At 32.7% G+C, this 20,111-nt stretch overlaps 1 protein-coding gene across 1 annotated transcript; it reads right to left on the reverse strand.

The window, feature by feature from the left end:
• Window positions 1-249: 249 nt before the first annotated feature.
• Window positions 250-9,815, reverse strand: LOC133784707 (MDIS1-interacting receptor like kinase 2-like). Its single transcript, XM_062223993.1, has 4 exons — window positions 8,023-9,815; window positions 5,679-5,683; window positions 911-2,643; window positions 250-810 (listed from the first exon to the last, which is right to left on the reverse strand). Exons 1-4 carry the CDS (start codon window positions 9,496-9,498, stop codon window positions 434-436), a joined length of 3,591 nt encoding a protein of 1,196 aa, XP_062079977.1. The 5' UTR covers window positions 9,499-9,815; the 3' UTR covers window positions 250-433.
• Between the last annotated feature and the right edge of the window lie 10,296 nt (window positions 9,816-20,111).

The raw sequence follows: 20,111 nt of genomic DNA on the forward strand, positions 1-20,111 counted from the left end.
ACTAGATCCCAACATAACCTATAAAATTACAATAATAAAATTAAGGAATTAAAAAATGAATTAAGATTGTAATGGAATAAAAATTAATATGAATAAAAAAAATTATTAAATTTTTTTTCAAGCTTACATTGGAAGCACTATCCCACAACCAAACGTAGTACATTAGCCAATAAATACTTGATTTATAAGTATATCTAAACATATATAATATACACACACGAGAATGATATAAATAAAAAATCTAAGAGCAAAACAACAAAGTCCTCTGTTTTTTTTCTTCGATCAGAAATAAATATTGCAGTTTGTATACAAGTGATGAGTAAAAAGAAAACTAAAATTACTACAGAACTATATGATCTTGTGAAACAAGTAGTAGAAACATTAACTAATTAGTAGAATAACATCATACTTAAATAAATATTTATTGTTTCCACTACTGATATTGAAGTGCAGCAAGCTTCTCAATCGTAATCGTCCTCAATGGCTCAGAGATCATGGAAGCTCTACTCTTGGTCGACAATTCTTGGGCCACAAAATGCATGCTGGGTCTTGACTCTGGTCTACTTCTAGTACATGACAGCGCCAAGCTCACCACTAACACCACAACCATTGATAATCTCCCAGTGGGAGGTAACAGCCGTTGATCTAACACATCTTTTAAAAGCATATTCTCAAACAATGCTTTAGACCGAGTTGATGATAAAGATTCCAACAGTTCTCCTGGGTGCTTTCCCATCATAATTTCCAAAGCCACCACTCCAAAACTGTAGACATCACACTTTTCTGTCACACGCATGGTTAAAGCTAGCTCTGCACAATAAATTCAATTTTGAAAACATAAATATTTACTTTGAACATGTCAATCAAAGAGCTCATGCGTGTATTAAGTAATATTGAGTAGAATTAAAACCTGGAGCCATGTAGCCATAAGACCCTGCTACATTTGTCCAGATAGACAAGTCAGGGATCAGCAACCGAGCCGTGCCAAAGTCTGACAGTATTGGAACAAAATCTGAGCAGAGTAGTACGTTGCTTAAGGACACATCGCGGTGGACTATTGGTGGAGAACAGTCGTGGTGCAAGTATGAGATTGCATGGGCCAATCCTTGAACTATCTTCACCCTTGAATCCCAATCAAGATTTGTTGAGCCATTTAATACTTTAGCAAGGCTGCCCCTGTTTGCATATTGATACACCAAGTACAAGCCACCCTTTCTTGAACAAAACCCGTAAAGCTTTACGATGTTCCGATGTCGGACTTCGGTTAGAGTTCGGATCTCATTCTGAAAACTTATGCGACTAACTTCTGGAATATCACTCGAGTCTTGCATATGCAACCGCTTAACCGCAAGAACTAGCTCATGTGATCTCAATATAGCCTTGTAAACGGTGCCGAAGCCTCCTTTCCCAATGCAATACTTGTCGTCAAAGTCTTCGGTTGCCTCCATGATTTCTCTGAACGTGAATTTTGCTTCCTTCTTCCATATCAGTGTCTCATGCGTGTCATTTTGGTTGGCACTTTTTCTGTGCTTATCCAACACTTTGAATTTATGACACAATAAGAGAGTGATAACAATGGCAGTAACAAACACTACCAGCCCACAAGAGAGACCAATGACTAAAAGAAGAACATCGTTACTTTTCTTGGTATGTCGTTTGCAGGGCTCAAGTCCCGTAACGTTTCCACACAAACCAAGATTTCCATCATAAACACTTTTTATTGCATTCTGGAAAATGCCTCCAGTCGGGATCGGACCCGTCAGGTTGTTGTAAGAAAAATCTATGCAACGTATACTTACTAGGTTGGAAAGTGATTGTGGAATACCACCTGACAAATAGTTATGAGAGATGTTGAGAATTTCCAACATTGTAAGCTTGAAGAGGCTCGAGGGTATCTCTTCAGAAAGTAAATTGCTGCTGAGATCCAATACATAGTGCAAAGAGACCAAGTTGCCAAGCTCTGATGGTATCTTACCTGAGAGTATGTTGTGGCTAAGGTTCAAAGAGGACAAGCTTTTACAACTACTAAGCCACTCTGGTATCTCCCCTGTCAAATTGTTTGCCGATAAATCAAGAGTGTCCAGATTACCAGTTATATTGGCTAGACTTTGAGGTATTTTCCCTATCAAGTGATTGTTACTGAGATTGAGTATGTACAGTTGGCTTAGATTTCCCAATTCAGCAGGAATTTCTCCACTCAAGCCATTTGATTCCAAACTCAAGCCATGCAACTTGGTTAACTTTCCAATTTCAGGTGGTATCTTACCTGAAATTTTATTTCTTCCCACTTGTAAATTAGTGAGATTTCTACAGTCTCCCCATTGTGGTGATAATTGACCAACGAATGAATTGTCGCTAAGAAAGATCGCATCAAGATCGGGATGCACACCAAAAGCATTTGTTATGTTCCCATTGAATTTGTTTTGATCAAGCCTTACTCTCTTCAAATTGGTGCATTTTCTCAAGCATTGGGGCAATGGTCCTGTGAAGCTGTTGTTGTTTACAGTCAAAGTCACTAGCTTGAACCCATTACACAAATATGGTGGCAACTTTCCGGAAAATGAGTTGTTTGAAAAGCTAATGTCTGTCAACTTAGGACTGTTCTTCCCAAAGTCTCTAGGGATTGTTCCTGTGAAGTTATTGCTGAAAACAGATGTTGTAATTCTTTCTTACAACACAGAACTCAGCAATGCACAAACACTCCAATACGATAACTAATAAAACTGTTAAAAATAATGCAAGAAATAATCGAACAATAAAATTGCTAAAGTAATGCTAAAGCAATTAAAGTCAGCAAAACATAACAATGAACAATAATGCAGTAAAGTAATCAAAGACACAAGAATTATACAGGTTCGGCCAAACCAATGGCCTACTTCCTGTTCACTCCCCTGAGTAGTCTCTTTTATTGATTTAAGAGATGAAATTACAAAGCTAACAATGTTAGGTGCATCACTAGTCTCAAAACTTCTCCAAGAACTCAATTCGAGTTCTTTCTTGATCTTCTTGAAGTCAATCGGCTGAACTCTTCTTCACAGCTTCACAACCTCTCTATCTAGGCTCTCAACTCACTAATTCAATATGAATTACAGTATATTACAATGTGTATCCCGAGCCCCTTTTATAACTAAGACATAGAGAACGAAATGACTAAAATAACCTTGATGCACACTAACTAATTTTAACAACTAACTGTATAAACTAACAGTATGTTAGTTTATCCTTTTTACTGTGGATTACAATTCCACAAATTCCACCTTAATCCATAGTAAAAAGATCAATAGCTTCAAACTCAGGGAAGTGATCCAGCTTTCTTAAAGAGAGGTTATATTCAGTAGTTCCAAGCAATGTTGGAACTTACTGACTGAGAGAACTTTAGTACCTGCATCTGCAGGATTTTCTTCACTAGGTACCTTTCCAAGTTCTACTTCTCCTTCCTCTATCTTATCTCTGATCCAAAACAATCTGATGTCAATGTGTTTTGACCTCTCATGATAAACTGGATTTCTACAAAGATGAATAGCTGATTGGCTGTCCGAGAACACATTCACCTTGCCTGTTAACAATTGAATCTCATTCAATAATCCTTTGATCCAAACAGCCTCCTTGAAAGCCTCAGTGGTGGCCATGAATTCTGCTTCAGTTGTTGAGAGTGCCACCACTTGTTGCAACTGAACTTTCCAACTGACACAACATCCATTCAGTAAGAAACAGTAGCTAGTTATGGATTTCCTAGTATCTCTATTTGATGCATAATCTGCATCAACATATCCTTCAAGATATACCTTTGTTTCTGACTTGACAAACTGTAAACCAACTTTGGTTGTAGCCTTCAAGTATCTCAGCAGCCATTTCAACCCTTTCCAATGTTCTACTCCTGGATTGGACATGTATCTACTCAACACACTCACTGCATAGGCAATATCTGGCCTGGTGCTAATCATGGAGTACATTACACTCCCAATGGCTTCTGCATAGGGTACTTCCTTCATATCCTTTATTTCTTGATCAGTTTTAGGTGACTGATCTGTTGACAAATTAAAGTGCCCTACTAGAGGTACATTTACCTCTTTTGAATCTGACATTTTGAACTTCTGAATCACCTTCTTCAGATAACCTTCTTGTGTTAGCATAATCCTCTTTGCATTTCTGTCTCTAATGATATCAATTCCCAGAATTTTCCTTGCAGCCCCAAGATCCTTCATTTCAAATTCACTCTTCAACACATTCTTTAGTCGAGTTATTTGTTGCATATCCTTGCTCATTATGAGCATGTCATCCACATAGATCAACAAGAAAACAACTGAGCTTGAATCCAAATCTGAGAAGTATAGGCAGGTGTCATACTTGGATCTTGTGTACCCCACTTTAGTCACTACTGTATTGAACTTCTTGTACCACTGCCTCGGGGACTGTTTCAGTCCATATAAAGACTTCTTGAGCAAACACACTAGTTCACCCCTCTTTGATTCCACCTTGAAGCCTTCTGGTTGAGACATAAATATGTTCTCTTCTAATTGACCATTTAGAAATGCTGTTTTTACATCCATTTGCTCAATACTCCATTCAAACTGAATAGCCAAAGCCAGCATTATTCTGATTGTCTTCATCTTGACAACTGGTGAGAATATCTCAGAGTAGTCCACTCCCTCGACCTGTGTGAACCCTTTTGCTACAAGCCTTGCCTTGTAAACCTTTGGCTCCTTCTCAGTTATCCCTTCTTTTACTTTAAATACCCATTTGCAGTCAATAATCTTCTGTCTTTCAGGTTTGAATACCAACTTCCAGGTGTTGTTTTCTTTAAGTGAGTTCAGTTCTTCCATCATGGCCTGTTTCCATTTCTGAGAATCTCTGCTGTTTATTGCCTCTGAGTAGCTTCTTGGTTCTGGTTCTGTTGACTGGTTTGCAATAGAAAGAGCATATGCTATGATGTCTGCCTCTATGTATCTTTCAGGTGCCTTGACATCTCTTCTAATCCTGTCTCGAGCTAGCTGGTAATTACTTAAGTCTTCTTCTTGAGTTTCAGTCTCAATCTCAGGTTCAAAACTCTCCTGTTCATTCAGTTCTATGTTGGGAGGTTCCACCTCAATCTGAACACCAGCTTTGCTTGGTAACTTGTTACCTGAAACATCAGAAACAGAACCTTTCTCATTTCTTTTAAAGGGAAAATCTAACTCATTAAAAATCACATCTCTACTTATTAAAATCTTGTTAGTTTCAGTAGAAAGTAACCTGTAACCTTTGACCCCAACTTGGTATCCCATTAAAACACATTTAATCGATCTCTTACCAAGTTTGTCTTCAACACTATGTGCATATGCTGCACAACCAAAGGTTCTGAGATGTGCAAGAGATGGTGGTCTTTTACTCCACAGTTCCTCAGGAGTCTTCAGATTAATTGCTCTACTTGGACTCCTGTTTATTAGATAACAAGCAGTATACAAAGCCTCTCCCCAATATTTCTTGGGTAAACCAGATTCAAGTAAAAGACATCTCACTTTATTTAAAAGTGTTCTATTCATTCTCTCAGCAATGCCATTTTGCTGAGGAGTTTTGATTACTGTCCTATGTCTTTGCATACCATTTTTAACACATAAATCAGAGAATTCCTCATTTATAAACTCTAGTCCATTATCAGTCCTAAGTGTTTTTATTTTTAACTCAGTTTGAGTTTCAACATAAACTTTCCAGTTTTTAAACTTGTTTAAACACTCACTCTTATGTTTCAATAGTAGTACCCACACCTTTCTACTATAGTCATCAATAATGGACAAGAAATACTGGTTACCTCCTGGAGTTTTAATCCTGCTTGCACCCCATAAATCTGCATGTATGTATTCCAGCACCTTGTTTGCTCTATAATTGCTGTGAGAGAACTTTAGTCTATGTTGTTTACCCTGCACACAAATCTCACAGAAAGGTAGGTTAGCATGATTATAATTCTGTAACAAACCTTGTTTAGACAACTCAACTAAACCTTGTTCACTTATGTGCCCCAATCGAGCATGCCATAATTTTGAATCTGTTTTGCATTTGCTAACAGCAGCTGCCTGTGCAGGAGGTATGGTCTTTCCATCTAGGAAATATAATCCAAGCCTCTTAATGCCTTTCATGACCAATAATGACCCTTTTGTAATCGTCATAGTCCCTTTACCAGTTCTATACTCATATCCTTCATCATCCAAGGTGCCTAAAGAAATCAAGTTTCTTTTCAAATCTGGAATATGCCTGACTTTGTTTAAAACCTTTATTGTGCCATCTGCATTTCGAATAGCAATATTTCCAATGCCAACAACTTGACATTTATGATCATTGCCCATCATAACACTCCCACCATCTATCTCTGAGTAGTCCATAAACCAGCTTCTATTTGGACTCATGTGGTAAGTACAACCACTATCTAGAATCCACTCTTCATGGTCTCTAAGACCTGAACCTGTGCATGCATCTCCATTGCTCAATTCTGTATTCTTTCTTTGTATGTTGATTACAGCAAATACATCTCCATCTGAGCTGTAAATATCATTAACTACTTCATTCGAATCATTGCTCTTGTTTTCTTCTTCCTTGTCCCTTTTCTTTTTGTTTCTTAATTCCCAGCAGCTTTTGATCAGGTGTCCTACTTTGCCACAATGGTGACATCTTCTGGTCTCTTTTGATCTTGATTTTGATCTTGAATTCCTTCTGTTTCTTGAGTTGTTTCTCCATGGTTGTCTGCCTCGAGTGATCAAAGCCTCATCTATCTTTGACTCCTGTTTTGCAGCCTTCTGCCAGTTTAATTCAGCATCTCTCGATCTGAGAGTGCTCATCACATCTTCAAGGGTCAAGGTATCCCTGCTATACATTATAACAGTCTTCATCTCCTTGAATTGTTCGGGTAAACCATTCAGAACAATCACTGCTTGATCTTCCTCTTTTATGACCTCTCCCATGTTAGTCAATGATAGAACAATCTTGTTCAAATCATCTAAATTCTGCTCAAGTGAAACAGTAGCATTCATCTTGAAACCATAAAATTTACCTTTCAAGAAGATCTTTGTTGCAGTGGACTTTGCCATGTACAATTGATTCAATTTGTTCCAGATTCCTAGAGCCGTTTTCTCTCCAATAACTTGCCTCAGTACATTGTCTGCCAAATTCATGATGATTGCTGATCGAGCTTGTTTCATCACAGTGTCAGTCTCCTTCTTCTTTACTGCATCAGTTTCTTTCTCAGATTTCTCAGTGACCTCTTCCAATGCTGAATCGAGTTTTTGGTAGATCAATATGGCCATCATCTTTTCTTTCCACAAACTAAAGTCCCCTGATCCATCAAATTTCTCTAGATCGAATCTTGTTGAAGATGAAGCCATCTTTATGCAATTCTTGAATCTTCACAGCTGAGTTCTTGTTCTTTTCTTTGAATCTTCAACCTGGCTCTGATACCACTGTTGTAATTATTTCTTACAACACAGAACTCAGCAATGCACAAACACTCCAATACAATAACTAATAAAACTGTTAAAAATAATGCAAGAAATAATCGAACAATAAAATTGCTAAAGTAATGCTAAAGCAATTAAAGTCAGCAAAACATAACAATGAACAATAATACAGTAAAGTAATCAAAGACACAAGAATTATACAGGTTCGGCCAAACCAAGGGCCTACTTCCTGTTCACTCCCCTGAGTAGTCTCTTTTATTGATTTAAGAGATGAAATTACAAAGCTAACAATGTTAGGTGCATCACTAGTCTCAAAACTTCTCCAAGAACTCAATTCGAGTTCTTTCTTGATCTTCTTGAAGTCAATCGGCTGAACTCTTCTTCACAGCTTCACAACCTCTCTATCTAGGCTCTCAACTCACTAATTCAATATGAATTACAGTATATTACAATGTGTATCCCGAGCCCCTTTTATAACTAAGACATAGAGAACGAAATGACTAAAATAACCTTGATGCACACTAACTAATTTTAACAACTAACTGTATAAACTAACAGTATGTTAGTTTATCCTTTTTACTGTGGATTACAATTCCACAACAGAGAACCTCTCCAAGTTGCTGAGGCTGGAAATGTTAACCGGCAACTCTCCTGAGAGTCTGTTGGTGTTAACATCAAAAGTTGACAGTGATTCTAGATTTCCAATCTCTGGTGGGATGGTTCCAACCAGATTGTTGTAGAAGAGTTGCACAGTGAAGAGGTTTCTGAGGTTCCATAAAGAAGATGGAATTGGACCGGTGAGATGGTTCTCAGAAAGATCCAACTTTGCTAGTGCCTTCAAGTTTCCAATCTCTGAGGGAATTGGACCACCGAAGTTATTTTGGTATAGGAAAAGCAAGGTAAGATTTGTCAATAGCCCAATTTCTTTAGGCATTTGCCCACTGAGGCTGTTGTTTTGAAATTGTAGTGTGGTGAGAGCAGTCCAATTGGAGATCAAGGCAGAGGAGAGAGGGCCAGAAAGTTTATTATCTGCTAAGCCAAGTTCTGTGACACTATTAAGATTGGATAATGACAAAGGCAAATTCCCAACGAGTCTATTTGCATCCAAAGCCAAGTAAACGAGCTTAGTGCAAGAACCAAGCGCAGAAGGAATTGTTGAGTTTAACAAATTCATGCGAAGATCAAGACGTAAGAGATTCTTGAGTTGGCCAATAGAAGAAGGAATACTCCCACTAAAGGAGTTGTTATACAGTTCAATAACCTCAACATTTTGTAGGAGACCAATTCCTTCAGGAATTTCACCACTGAGAAAGTTATTTGGCAAATGAAGGTGTGTGAGCTGAGAAAGCTTTGAAATGTTTGATGACAAAGGTCCCTTAAATTGATTATAAGTGAGATTGAAAGATTGGAGTTTGCCCAGATTGGAAAATACAGACTCTGGAATTGAACCATTCCAGCTGTTATGAGACATGTCTAGGAAGGTCAAGTTCCTACACTTTGATATGAAATCTGGGAATGTTGAATTAAACAGATTCAAATAAATATCAAGGTAGGTCAAAGAAGGCATGCTTGAAAATTTTGACCACTCAGAATTCTCCAAATTGTTTGCTCCAAGGGATAAGTACCATACCTTTGGTAGATTGCTGATCTGGTAAGGGATTAGCCCCTCAAGAAAATTGTTGAACAGACTGAGATATTGAAGCTCTGTTAACCGGCTTATCTCCACTGGTATTTGTCCTTTAATATGATTGTCACTCAAGTCCAACAAAGTGAGCTTGGTGAGATTACCAATGGCTGGTGGTATCGAACCAGAGAGATTGCATTTGTTGAGGTTGAAGACGGTGATGTTAAGGAATGGAGAGAAGTTGAACTGCTCCAGTGTTCCAATCAGTTTCAAGTTTGAGAGGTCTATTTGTGAGATTTCACTAGTGGAGCCATCGCAGACAACATTAGTCCAGTTGCAGAGATTGTTGATATTGTTGTTGGACCATGAATCCAGAGTTGATCTTTCCATGGCCAAGCTGTTCTTCCATTTTATCAGAGCCTCTGCTTGTGTTCTTGGAACTCTTTTCATGGTGATGGCTTCAGTTTGTAAAGCTTAATCCGAATAAAACTGTTTTTTTTTTTTTTTTGTCACTCTCTCATAAAGCAAAAGAAAAACTAATGCCACTTTCAGAATCAAACCATTCGCATTTCAATCTTATTTTTTTTTTTTTTTGTAGTGATTGGTATCTCTGTTCTTTGTCATTGCAGAGGGAAGAAAAAAATTATTCCAACTCTACAATTCCAATACATATGTTAAATTCAGCGAAGAAAATTCAGAGTGAAAAAGACACAAGCAGAAGCGAGGGTCCATTTTGATTTGAAGCTTTGAAGAACAATTTAACTCCGACAGCAGTGCATTTTCTACTTTCTTGACTATTAATTTCCACGAAATTATTTTGTTTACTTAGAAAGTAAGTTGACTTTGAGAACTGTATTTTTCTTAATGTAAAAAATCATGCTTGACGGCTTAATTATGGGCTATAAAATGCAAGTTGGAGTCAGTATAAATATGGCATTTTTCTTTCCCTTAAGTTTTGTATGGTATATTTTATTTATTTACATTTTTATGAGATATTTTCCCATATTTTTGTAATTTTATTAAAATATAATATAATTTCAATATTAATTTTTTTAATTACGGGATATTTTTATTACTATATTTTTTTAATCATATTTAAGTTAATAATATATGTACACATATATATACAATTAATGGCATACATAAAACCATATAATTTTTTCCATTATATATATACATGTATTAATGCTATTATTATTTTTATACGTATATACATATATATAAGATTATAAAACAGTACACATTTATATATATACTAGATACAAACAACGTGTAATATACATGTTTGTTTAGTTTTACTTATAGAATTTATTAATTATTTTTATTAAATTTATATTAATGTTATATAAATTTCAAATAAATATTATATTTTAATTAGATAATTAATTTATTTTTGTTTAAGTTTATGTTTGTTCTAATTTTTGAATTTATGAGTGACAATTATATATTATATGTTTAATATAATATTAAATATTATACATGTATTTTAAATTTAAGTTTCTTACTAATTTTTTTAAAAAAATTCAATTTGTTACTAATTGACAGTAAATTATATTATATATTTAATATAATATAATTCTAATAAATATTTTTTTTAGGTCCCCACGTTTAAATCCTCTTTCCCTATTCTTCTAATATCAAAGAATATCTTCATATTTATTATTATTATTATTATTATTATTATTATTTAGTGTGCTATTTATTTATTTTGTATAGGTTTGTTTAAACAAAATAGTGATTCTTCGAATTGATAGCTGAATATTTATGTGATATTTGGCTATTCACATTTGCTTTCGCTGTCACATATCTCTTCTATATAATCTATCTATATAATAAGTGTGTAGATAACAGAAATTTTTGGTTTTAACAGTTTTTTATTTTTTTAAGGTTAACTTTAACGGAATATTCTTATATTTAACATAATATTCTTATATTTAACAGTAGTTTCTAAACACTTAAACTTAAATAAAATAAATAATTAAAAAATTAAAATAAGATATTTTTGAGATATTTTGTAATGATAATTATTTAAAAATAATTAATAATTAAACAAATTAAAAATAAGATATTTTACAATGATAATTATTTTTAAATAATAAATAATTAAACAAATTAAAATATAATATTTTTGAGATGTTTTACAATGATAATTATTTAAAAATAATAAAATCATATGTTTTATAACTATAATAAATATTTAATTAAACTTAAACTCACTTATTAGAATAATATCATATTAAACATATAATATTATCTACTTTAAATTAGCAACAAATTATTTTTTTTATATAAAAAAACTTGAAAGAAACTTAAATTTAAAATCCACGTATAATATTTAATATTACATTAAACATATAATATATAATCTCTTGTTGCCACTCCCAAATTCATAAACTAGAACAAACATAAACTTAAACAAAATAAATAAATAAATTATTTAATTAAAATATGATATTTATTTCAAAATTTATATAGCATTAATATAAATTTAATAAAAATAATTAATAAATTCTATAAATAAAACTAAGAAAACGTGCATATTGCACGTTTCTTGTATCTAGTATATCTCTTCTATATAATAAGTGTGTAGATAACGGAAATTATTAGTTTTAACGGTTTTTTATTTTTTTTAATGTTAAATTTAACGGAATATTCTTACATTTAACAGAATATTCTTATATTTAATGGTAGTTTGTAACACTTAAACTTAAATAAAATAAAAAATAATTAAAAAAATTAAAATAGGATATTTTTGAGATATTTTACAATGATAATTATTTAAAAATAATAAATAATTAAACAAATTAAAATATGATATTTTTGAGATACTTTACAATGATAATTATTTAAAAATAATAAATAATTAAACAAATTAAAATATGATATTTTTGAGATATTTTACAATAATAATTATTGAAAAATAACAAAATCATACGTTTTATAACTTCAATAAAATTTAATTAAACTTAAACTTACTCATTATAATAATATCATATTAAACATATAATATAATCTACTATCAATTAGCAACAAATTATTATTTTTTTAGATCTAGCAAGAAACTTAAATTTAAAATCAACGTATAATATTTAATGTTACATTAAATATATAATATATAATATTTTGTTGTCACTCTCAAATTCAAAATCTAGAACAAACATAAACTTAAATAAAAATAAATAAATTATTTAGTTAAAATAAGATATTTATTTGAAATTTATATAACATTAATATAAATTTAATAAGAATAATTAATAAATTTTATAAATAAAACTAAGCAAACATGCATATTGCATGTTGCTTGTATCTAGTATATATAATAAGTGTGTAGATAACGGAAATTTTTAGTTTTAACAGTTTTTTATTTTTTAGTGTTAACTTTAACGGAATATTCTTATATTTAACAGAATATTCTTATATTTAACGGTAGTTTGTAAACATTTAAATTTAAATAAAATAAAATAAATAACTAAAAAAAATAAAAATATGATATTTTTGAGATGTTTTATAATAATAATTATTTAAAAATAATAAATACTTAAATAAATTAAACTAAAATATTTTTAAAATATTTTACAACAATAATTATTTTACGTAGTGCTATATAAACTCACGCACACCACACATTTCTACTTTGGACTTGGTCATGCCACTTTTCTAATTTGTGTGGTTGATTCAAATTTTCATGATAATGTTTATGAGAAGGATTTAATGTGTGGTTGATTCAAATTTTCATGATAATGTTTTACAATGATTTATTGTACGTCTCCTTCAATGTCCATTTAATGTTATTAGTTGACCTAGCTAAGACTTAGGACAGCTACACCTTGAATTTTTTATACATAAAATATTATGTTCTTTTCATTTTAGTCTATTTTGAACAAATTTTTTTGTTTGGGATAAATTATTTCAGACACTCTATTTTTACTAGATACTTATTTATTATTTATTTTGAGAAATATTTTTTTGAATCTCATATTTTATAAATTGGTTTAAAATAATTTTCTGAACCAATTTGTCATACTATTTTTTAATAAAATCATGTAAATATTGATATCTTTTAGAGATCCACACATTTTCTAGGTTTATGACCTCGTAAATAAAGTGTGATGACAAAAATATTTTAATCAAAATTATGTTTATAAAATTATTTTCAACAAAAAATTATCAACACAGAATCCAAAAAAAAAATCAAATTAGAAGCTCCAAACAGGAATTTAGAAAAAACATATCAAAGTCCAAATACTATTGTTATATGCTAATTTTTTTTATTTAATTTTTAAATATAATATTTGTATTTTATCCATTGTCTTTATTTTATAGTGTTATGTTCTTAATAATTTTTAACTAATATATAGATTGTATATATTCAATAAAATTATTTTAATTTTTATCTTCACTACAAAAAAAAAAAAAAAAATTCGTATGTATATTGTACATGAATATAAAATTATTAGAAGTGCTTTACATAAGTAATTTTTTATAAAATAAATTATATAATTGGACCACAAAACGATTTCAACATTTATATATACTTTTTTAAATCTATATGAACTTGATCTTTATTTATTTGGAGGAATGGCTCATGGATAACCTTATTCATTTCTTGCCATCCAAATAATACTTGTCAAAGCGTTAAAGAGGGAAATAGACGGTAATTGAGACAGATCACGTTCCAAGCTTAAAGCTCTCTCACTGAGTAATTTATTTATTGACTTTTGTTTAATCTTAAACTCAAAATGAAAATCCTTAAAAATATATATATAATATATATATAATGAATAAAATTAGACTATTTGGTAAACACTGGTCATCATCATTTAATGATATTGGACCCCTTTTTAATGAAATCATGAAATGTTTTCTTCATTTCTTATATCTTATGTTATATTTGATTATTATGTTGTTTTTAATTTATGTATGTTTTGATGTGGTTTGATTGAAAGTTCTGATAATTTTCAATGTCGAAAACAATGTTCAAACATGCTCTTTTCTTCGCGCATAACAAAAATTAGTCATGCATGCAATAATCTATTTGAACCTAATTTCTGACACTGTAAATTATTAAAAAATTTCTAAAAATTTACAGGATGTTTTAAATAACTAAAATATACACAGTTATAAAAAGAATGGCACCGAAAACTATTCACGAGTCGGGAATACAAAAAAACTCCACCGGCAGAGCTCTTTTTCTAGTCCCTACCATAGAATTGATTTAAGTTTTTTTTTTTTTTAATTTTATCATCCTTTTATTTTTGGAGGAATTAAATTTGGAAAATAAGGAGGGGGAACTTGTATTCATCCATCTCTCCTCTCTCAACTTTCCATTTTTCTTATGTTAAATAATGAATATTTGATCTTCTTCCACTGGTTTCCCTTTCTATTCTCTTTATGTTTCTAAAAATTTCTCTTGGCAAACATAATGTTATAGGTTCAAATTTTCATGGTAATGTTTATGAAAATGATTTAATTCATTATCAAAATGTAGTGTCCTGTTATAATTATATTTACAAGTGGTCAAAATCTTTGTAAAAGGAATAACACACTTTGACTTCATGTACACCAAAAGACACCTGTGCTTGCCCAGAAGTTACCATAAGAGTTTGATAAAAATGATTATCTCTCTTCATATGTATGAAAGTTGATCAACTTAATCTAAATAAATAATAAAAGAAAAAAATCGGTTGGGAGAGTAATGGGGAAAAGGTAAAAATAAATATTTCCAATATTCTCTCCACCTTCCCACTTCCCATTCTGACTACTCTCCACTTTTTTTTTACTTTAACGTAAAATTAAGTCTACAAAAGAAAGAAACAAAATCCAGACAAAGGAAAAAGAGAGGAGACAGAAAAAAAAAGATAGATATTTTCCATCAAGAAAGAAAAAAAAAAATCAAATCACAGTATTTTTTTAAATTGCTCTAGGTTTGACAGGTAAATATCTATCCCTAAATTTCTTTTCTTTCTTGGCTTTCTCTTGCTCTATGATGGAATGCACTAATTTCTCCTCATCTACCAAGGAATACACTCATTCCGCCAAAAAAAAAATTAATGGATGCACTCATTCTTAAATCTAAGGAATGCACTCATTCTACCATGAACCTACGGAATGCACTCATTCCGCCCAAAAAAAAAATCAATGGATGCACTCATCCTTAAATTTAAGGGATGCACTCATTCCACTACAAATTTATGGAATACACTCATTACATTCCAAATCTATAGAATGCACTCATTTTGTTCTTAATTTTATTTTATTTTTCTAAAAAAATAAAGTTGGACTATTATGCTGTCAAAATTATTACAAAATCTTAATTTTGATTAAAAAGCAATAAAGCAAGATTGTTGACCAAATTTAATACCTTATGGCAAAGCACCAAATTAAAAAGCCCCTAAAGATTTCTCAGGAAGATTCAAAACCAAAAAAATCATAATATATAAAACCCCATCAATATTATGTCTGCAATAAAAAAAATCAATTCATATATAATGGGACAAATAAAATAGATGAGGTATATATATATATTAAGTATTTGAAATTTATGATATATATATATATGTTTATATGCATATATATATATATATAATATCAATAGTTCTTTGACCTTCTACACACCCAAATATCAATATACATATATATAATTAAATATATATGTGTGAGTATATAAAGTGGCGTGAAGGTTAATTAAATCATGATTGTATATATGTGTGTTACTTATACATATATGGAGGTATGATTTTGATTATCAATGCCATAAGTCAAAACAAAAGAATATATACCCAGTCAAGAGAAAAGAAATGGAATATACTTATACATGTTGGACTGCTACGTTGGGTTCCTAAATTAATTCGCAAATACATTATATGCAGAAAGAAATTACAAAGTTGTCGTATACATATACATATAAATATATATAGACAGAAAGATAATATATAAATAAAAAGTATAAATAAAAAGAAAAGAGAGGGTCTTACGATGAGCTGAAAAATTTGTATGTGCTCTGTAAAAAAAAATAGCAGTAGTAGCTTCGTCCTCACTTTATGTTTATGAAGTCATTAAATGGACTCAAATATATAATTAATAATCAAATAATATATAATAAAAATATATTGAATTCGAAACTAAATTTAAATTCAAACTTTAAAATATTTATATTATTTGACAAATTCAAAACATAAAACAGTCAGATTTTATCTCAAAATTTTAAATTCAAATTTTAAAAAAAAATTAAATTTTAAAATAATGATATTACCTGATATAAAATTTTATATTATTCCCCACAAATTTTAGAATAATCAATTAAAATTTTGATTTTTAATAATCTTTCTATATATAAAATAAATTATTGATAAATATATATATAAAGAGATTTCAAGACATAAAATTATCGCCAAAATGATAAAATTCTAAAATCATGTGAAATGGTATGAAATTTCCAACTCTCAAATGAGCTCATCAAAATCAATTCAAATGATGACATATCATTCCAAAATTTCAAAGAGGTCATAAACCTCACAAAATCTCAAAAATGGTAATTTTACTTCAAAATTAAAAGTGCACTAAGATTCAAAGCTATAGTAAATGGTATTCCAAAAAGAAGTCATTCACTTCTTAACTTTCAAAGCATCACAATCGTACTCTTGAACTACGTTTGACTTGATTCCTATAAAATGATACGTAAGCAACTTAGTTACTGAAGCTAAGTGCAGTCACAAAATACCACAAAACGGTATAAGATACAAAATCTCAAAATTCCATAAATGGTCATTCACCTCGGAATTTTTTCCAAATTTTCGAAATGACAAGGAATTCCTGAAAATGGTCATATACCGAAATTCTTCTATTCAAATCCTAAATTAACTTATTCTGAACTACAAGTGGCTTGATCCTTCATAAAGAAGGTATGTAGGCAGCTCAGTTAACCAAAATTACCGAGTTAAGCTGCGATTCCAAATTCCTCAAAATTTTCCCAAAATTACACAAGTACTTAATATCATCCTAATTGGAATCAAAAGGTTTTCCTTTAAATAAAAAAGGTAGTAATTAAGAGGTTATTCTTATAATCTTGAATGGGTCGAACTCAAATTAATAAACTCTTATGCCATAAAATTTGCATAGGTGAAATTGTGTTTGGCATTAATTTAATATATTAAATTTTAAATTTTTGTTCAACATGATTTTTGGCACGCCCGGTGGGACCCATTCTCCTTTTCATCTCCAACTATGATGACTATTCTTGAACTTTAAAATTTTGGTGCTAATTGTGTTTACTGTTTTCAGGAAAAATGGCATCACAAGTGACAATTTACTTCCACAAGTTGCCAACGACCTCTTCTAACCAAGGGGAGAAAAAGAATCGCTTCCTGGTGGCATTCTCTATTGATCGGGTACTCATTTCATATAGCGTACCCAAACCTGTAGAGGATGTGAAGAAAGCTACACCAGCTAGAAAGGCTGGAAAAGGAAAAGTTGTGAAGGATGTCTCTAAGACTCAGCAAGCCTTGAGAGCCAAAGCTGCGAAAGGTTTCAAAAAGAGGCAAACCCGGTCAATGAAGAAATCAATTTCAAAGGTTGGTAAGGCGGAAGAGAAGCCAACAACCAAAGGTTGTTCCATAACCACACAGAAGGAATGGGGCCAGGAGTGTATCATGATCGATTCCATCCCGATTTTCTTCCCACTGTTGCTTCAGTGATGGTTATTGCTACAAAGGAAACTGAAGCAAAGCCGGTTTCTCGAACACTAGGAGGCAGGAAGGCGACAAGAGGCGGGAAAGGAACAAGAGACAAGAAGGCAACAACAATATCACCCTCGCCAAATCCTCTTGAAACACGGGAATTGGTATGGGATGGGCTGATCAAGCCTGCGATCGTGATACATGCCAAACATCAAGGCCAACAGAGGGTATCCGTTGAGGACAGTGAACACCCATTATTACGTCTAAGACTAGATGAAGGGTGTACAGTGTCTCCTACCCTCTCAAAGAAGGCTATAAGTGACAATGTAAGATCTCCCAAAGAAAACCCTAATCTGTTCCTAAGACAACATGGTGACTGGGTGTTCCTTCAGGGATATCGACCAATAAGAGTCACTTCAAATATCGAGCCTACACCCTATACAGGACCCGTAACTCGATCGAGAGCCCGTGTCATGCGTTCAACTCCCATTCAGGAATCTGTGAACCCCTTGCTCAGGAAGAGAGGCATGGCATATCTGAACATTCTCTAAAAGACAGTCTTTGTGCCAAACAAAGTAAGGAGGTGTCAGATGATCTCATTACTCAATTCGAAGCACTAACAATTGGCAATGACAAAAATATGTCAGTGTTAGTAACTGGGGCAATCAGTAGTGAAGAGAAAGTCCTAGAACTTCAAAGACTATTGGCTGAGAGGGATGAATAAGTAGCCCGACTCTCAACACAAATAGCTCAGCAAGTTAACATGAGACAAAAAGAGAGTGATATCGGCAAAATTCCTCATCTTCAGCACCGCCCGAAGGCAATACACAACCGTCACCGTATGGTGTGCAACCACAACTAGCCGGTGTTCAACCACAACAAGACTTAGAGGCTTTTATCATGGAGAGTATTCGAGAATACCAAGCTGCGACAAGCATGCCTATTCTGGGATATCATAAGCCATACCTGGCTTACTATGACCAAATCCCGTTTCCACCAAACTACGCCAGACAAAAGTTTGATGGAATTAACGGTTCTCCTCATGAGCATTTGGCATATTTCACTTCGGCATGTGGTGAATCTGCCCAATCAGACGCACTGTTGATTAGACAATTTGTGCAGTCGCTAAAAGAGGCAGCGTTTACCTGGTACACTCAACTACTCCCAGGATCCATAAATACTTGGGATGACATGCAAAAAGCCTTTCTGGCACAGTTTGTGAGTTCAAAAAAGACCATAAGCATCCATGATCTGGCGGAAACGAAGCAACAAGCCAGTGAAAATTCCAATGAATTCATAACGAGATGGAGAAATCTTAATCTTCAATGTCCAAAAAGGTTATCGGAACAAGTTGCGGTTTCGATGTGTGCTAGAAACCTTAACCCTGAGGTGGCTACCTTCGTGGGCACAGTAGAGCCCAAAACTTTCAACAAGCTTGTCTCAAAGGCGTGCAATGTCGAAATACAAATTGCTCGACAGAAGGCTGGCAGACCCTGCCCAACATTTGACAATAAAAAGCCATTGAAGAAGGGTGAATCAATGGCCACTTTTGTCAATACTGGCAATAACAAGGACCAAGGGAAGGCACGAGAGCCACAAAAGAAATTGACTCTAAAAAGAGAGAAAGGAGGTCAAATACTCATTTGATGATGATGATGTTGACCAAATTTTTGACGAGCTGTTAAAAGCTAAGGCAATAAGACTGCCCGAGCCTAAACGACCCAATGAAGTAAATATGACAAATGACCCAAATTATTGTCGGTATCATCGAATTGTGAGCCATCCACTGACGGATTGCTACATCCTCAAAAATATTATCGAAGGCATGATCAAGAGAAAGGAAATCGAAATTGACTCTTCTCTTGGAAAAGCGGCAACAAATACGACTTCCTTAGCGGAAAATGACCAATTACCATCCTACACAAAAGGACGTAATTTCTATGGCATTTGAAGTTGATAAGGAAGTTACAATAGTTCAAGCTCACTCAGACATGCCAAAGCCAGGAAATCCAAATGTTCCTACTTTGTATGAGCTCATGACAGAGCCCAATCTAGAAATTTCGGATGATTGGTATGACAATGAAGAGGATTCGGAAAGTACATGGCAAACGTGTACTCGGAAAAAGTCCACAAAAATTAAAAGTCCATCTCGGAATTCATCTAGAAATTCCAGAGTCAAATTTTGGAGTAGACCACAGACAAAGAATCACAATAATAAGAGAAGGACTGGAAAGCAAAAAGCTGTTTTAAAAGGAAATGAGCTTGAACAACCAAAACGAAATCTAGTAACTCTGGAGGAGTTTTTACCAGAAGAGTTACGGAAAAAGATGGTTGTTGGTGACGACAGTGTGTCAGGTTGCTGCATGGCTTTACTGGCAGAAGAAGGTC

This window comes from Humulus lupulus, chromosome 1 (assembly GCF_963169125.1).
Source record: "Humulus lupulus chromosome 1, drHumLupu1.1, whole genome shotgun sequence".
Classification (NCBI taxonomy): Eukaryota; Viridiplantae; Streptophyta; class Magnoliopsida; order Rosales; family Cannabaceae; genus Humulus; species Humulus lupulus.

Excerpts from the sequence above, each read along its gene's own strand:
- LOC133784707 (XM_062223993.1), bottom strand. The coding sequence starts at position 9,498 with ATGAAAAGAGTTCCAAGAACACAAGCAGAGGCTCTGATAAAATGGAAG. Across the intron at positions 811-910 it reads TTATGGCTACATGGCTCCAG|AGCTAGCTTTAACCATGCGT; the intron begins GTTTTAATTCTA and ends TTTATTGTGCAG.